This window comes from Etheostoma spectabile, chromosome 22, assembly GCF_008692095.1.
Source record: "Etheostoma spectabile isolate EspeVRDwgs_2016 chromosome 22, UIUC_Espe_1.0, whole genome shotgun sequence".
Lineage (NCBI taxonomy): Eukaryota > Metazoa > Chordata > Actinopteri > Perciformes > Percidae > Etheostoma > Etheostoma spectabile.
The window spans coordinates 17,190,695-17,194,547 of NC_045754.1; the positions used below are offsets into that span (position 1 = coordinate 17,190,695).

Below are 3,853 nucleotides of genomic sequence, written 5' to 3' on the forward strand. Positions count from 1 at the left end.
CTCTCTCTCTCTCTCTCTCTCTCTCTCTCTCTCTCTCTCTCTCTCTTCCATCTGTGCCCTCCATATGAAAGGGAATAGTTGAGCAGGCCTGACAAAGGGCGGCACAGAAGAGGCAGAGGTGCTGAGGGAAGCTGAGGACTGCTGGAAGGGATTCCTATCTGTTTGTGTGTGAATGTGCGTCAATTTGAATACCGCATTTCCCTACATATCATTTTATTGCATGCATGTGGTGATAGTAAAAACAAATGCATTTGAATACTATATGTAATGAACATAAAAGGAAGTGTTTTCACCGTGACTTCAAACGTACATTCATAAACACAACATCTAGTGTTGTAACTCACCTTTACATCTGTAACTGCTGGGAACATGCTGCTTTGTTGACACTGTCACCTACTGTACGGGAACTGTATCAAGTCATGTGAGAGACATTATCACAAATGTGACATTTTAAATATAAAACTAATAGATTATTGTGTTTAAAAGTGATTTGAATAATACAGTAATTATTATAATTGGAAGAAATTGAAGGAAACACTTTTCCATGTGATTCTCCTCTGTCTAAAAACAGATCAGCACTGACTAGATCTGCTTCCCGCCCCTCACGTCTGTCCGAGCGAGCCCGTCTGGCCATCCGCATGCTGCCGTCCGAGCTGGGCCTGCCGTTGCCGCGGCAACAACAGCCGCATAGTAGTTGGCGTGGCTCCGTTTGGCAGCTCGGCCTCATTATGCTGCTGCTGGCTTTGATGTGGTTTGTGAGGCTCTACCTGCATTACTGCAGCCAGTGGCTCTACCTCCAGGCCATAGCAGTTCCTGTCAACAAGTGAGTTTGCTTCCTTTGATATTCACCTACCACACAACACACATAAACACTACACAAACCAAACCACACACCAAACACATACACAATACACACATACACAATACACATACACTACAACACACTACACACACACACACACACACACACACACAAAAAGCATAACTACCTAGACACTTTTCGAGCATACACATCACTGCTAAAATAAATCCTTTTACATGGAGGGCAGATACATACATAGATTACTGAAGCACATACGGCAAATTACAGATGAACATACACTCACACACAACACGTGCATGCAAGCTGAGAAGAACACACATGCAATGTACGGTTGTGAAATGGGATGTGGAGGGGTTAAGGAGCAGAAGAAAAAAATGAGGATGTGCAGTGTGTGTGTGTGTGTGTGTGTGTGTTTGTATGTCTGTGTGTTGGCAAACATGCATGCACACACACACACACACAGACACAGACAAACACACTCACACCGGATAGGCCCAAATCATCTGTTTGGAATCCCCCCATTAACATTTTAACAAGACTCTCAATATTAACAAACCATTGCTGGGGGAGTTTGTTGATTTCACCACACGGCTTTAAATCCCAAAAGGCTACATTATTTGGAAGGAATTTATTGTTATTCTTTTGGTACACAGCATTGATAATAAACAGCAATAAGATACCACAGAACTGTTAAATCACATCTCAATGGCATATGGTGCTGATTTAATTCATCACAATAAAACAAGCTGGCTGCAAACACGGCATACAAGCAGGTTTTTATTACAATAACATGGGGGTGCAAACATCACAAGTTAAATCATGGAAAGTGATAGAGGGAGGCTGTGGGAGGGGAAAAAAAGTGGTGGATTGGAAAAAAAGGATGGACTGAGAGGGTGGGTAGGAGATGAAAAAACAAAAATGTGAAAACAGAGGGGGTCAACATTGGATGACAACTTCCACATGTCCAGATCTGCTGCTCTCCCTCCGAGCATTTCTCTCTCCATGTGATGGCCAGAGCTGGCGATGCCCAGCGAGAGGGAGCGAGAGAAAGGCCAAGTGACAGTCAGAGTGGCTAGTGTGAGGACAGGCCTCCCTTTCCTTTCCACTCTCTTTTTTTCTTCCTATCTAACTCTGTCTCTCTTTGCTTCCTCCTTCCCCACAATCCACCCATGGACATCAGCGGACAGCAAAGTGTGCCCAGGAGCTACTGAGTCTCTGGACCCAATGTTGCTTCAGTAACCAATGAGCTTTCCTTTCTTCCTTTCTTTCTTTTTTTCTGTATGTTTGTATATACTAACATGAGTGAAAAAGGATTGCAGTACAAACTTCCAAACTAAAAGTAAATGTACTCATTGTGTCCAATTGCCCATGTCATATATATGTTATCATATATTACGTTATTGGACTGTAATTACTTATGCATCAATGTGTAAGCAGCAGTTTTGTAGCTTTGTTCAGGAAAGACCAATATTCATTATTATCCTGTTTGGTAGTTAAGAGTACTTTATTACAAAGTAAGATACACTGTATTAAAGTAAAAGATAAAATATATAAATATATATAGATATAAAGTAAACATGTATATCTGCCATGTAGTGTATTACAAGTATTAAGAAAATGAAAATCTTTCATAAACAACAAGTTCCTAGTTGTCCTTGAGTAAATGTACTCGTGTAATGTAAAGTATTTACTTTCCACCACTGATCCACAAAGCCTGGCAATAGCAATGCACATGCTCAAACCATTGCATAAGTACCAAATGCAATTTAGAAATTCACATTTGCAGTGACACCAAATTTGATTTAATATGGAATGACGACCGTCAGTGTTTGATATGGAATAATGGCGCCAATGTCAAATCGCTATTACAATTTATCGAACCGGAAAGTTTCATTGTGTTATATAAAGACTCACTATGAATGAAATATCTCCCTGTCAGTCTTGGAATGAGATTTAACAATGAATGTGAGAAAAACAGAAGCCTACAATGTTAAAAACATGAAACTCTTCTGTCTGTAATGGCCATTTGGAGGATTGAATCCGTGTTAGCAGATTTGCCACAGATAAAACACCAATGGACCTCCGCTGTCAGATTAATGGACAGAAACTGAGAGACGCTTGACTCTTGGAGCAAATCAGATGGAAATTAATGAGCAAAAACTGGACCTCTCCTCTCCCACCACTGGCTCTACCTCCTCCTGACTGATGGGAAGATTAAGAAACTCATGAGGCTTGCGGTAAATGGGGAGTCTAACTTACAAGAGGGGGCTAAGAAAAGCTCCCTCGTGTTACAGCACAGGTGTTACATTTTTGATGTATTTTACTCTTTATTTTTACTGTCATTTGATGTATACAGATTTTCTTATCATACCTTTATATATGTGTTTTTTATGTGACCACTAAGACAGTGCAAACTAGTAAAAGAGACAATTACAATGTTAATTGTCATCAAACTAATTAAACATGATTGAGTCAACCACAAACATTACAACATAGTGCGTGAATTGCTGGAACCATTTGCCCTTAAGCTGCAAAGCATCACAAACACAAATATACTACATATTGACACATGCACACACTTCACACTCTACCCACATCACAGCACATCACCCGCCTCCGTTTCCTCTCCCGCCAGATTCCAGTTCCACGCACACACCGTGGACCTGGTATACCAGAGTTCTCTGCTCCACACCCGGGAGGAGCTGGCGGTGGTGGTGGTGGGTCCCCTGACCTTGAACACAGTAACGTTCCTGCTGGTTCTGATCAGATGGGGCTGTCAACAGATATTTGGCTCAGTCCCTTCATTCACGTCAAAGTTTATCATGGCTCAGGGAGTGTGGACAGTCCTCGACCCCCTGGCAGTCTTTGCAGTGGACGCCGTCCTCGGGGTAAGTCACTTAAAAATAACTTGGACACTTGTGCACTTTAAATAGGAGTTCACTTTATCTTGGCAAAGTGACTTTAGATTACAAAAAAGGGAGGGAGGGTGAGAAAAAAAATGTGCAAGGTTAGATGGGTGTTTTTTTTTTT

General features: G+C 41.4%; 1 protein-coding gene across 1 annotated transcript in view; it reads left to right on the top strand.

The window, feature by feature from the left end:
* Nucleotides 1-3,853, top strand: part of ofcc1 (orofacial cleft 1 candidate 1) — an 81,081-nt gene that overhangs the window by 44,455 nt on the left and 32,773 nt on the right. Inside the window, exons 15-16 of the mRNA XM_032504400.1 lie at nt 572-823; nt 3,459-3,711. Of these exons, the coding sequence (XP_032360291.1) occupies nt 572-823; nt 3,459-3,711 (505 nt within the window). The remainder of the gene's footprint in view (nt 1-571; nt 824-3,458; nt 3,712-3,853) is intronic.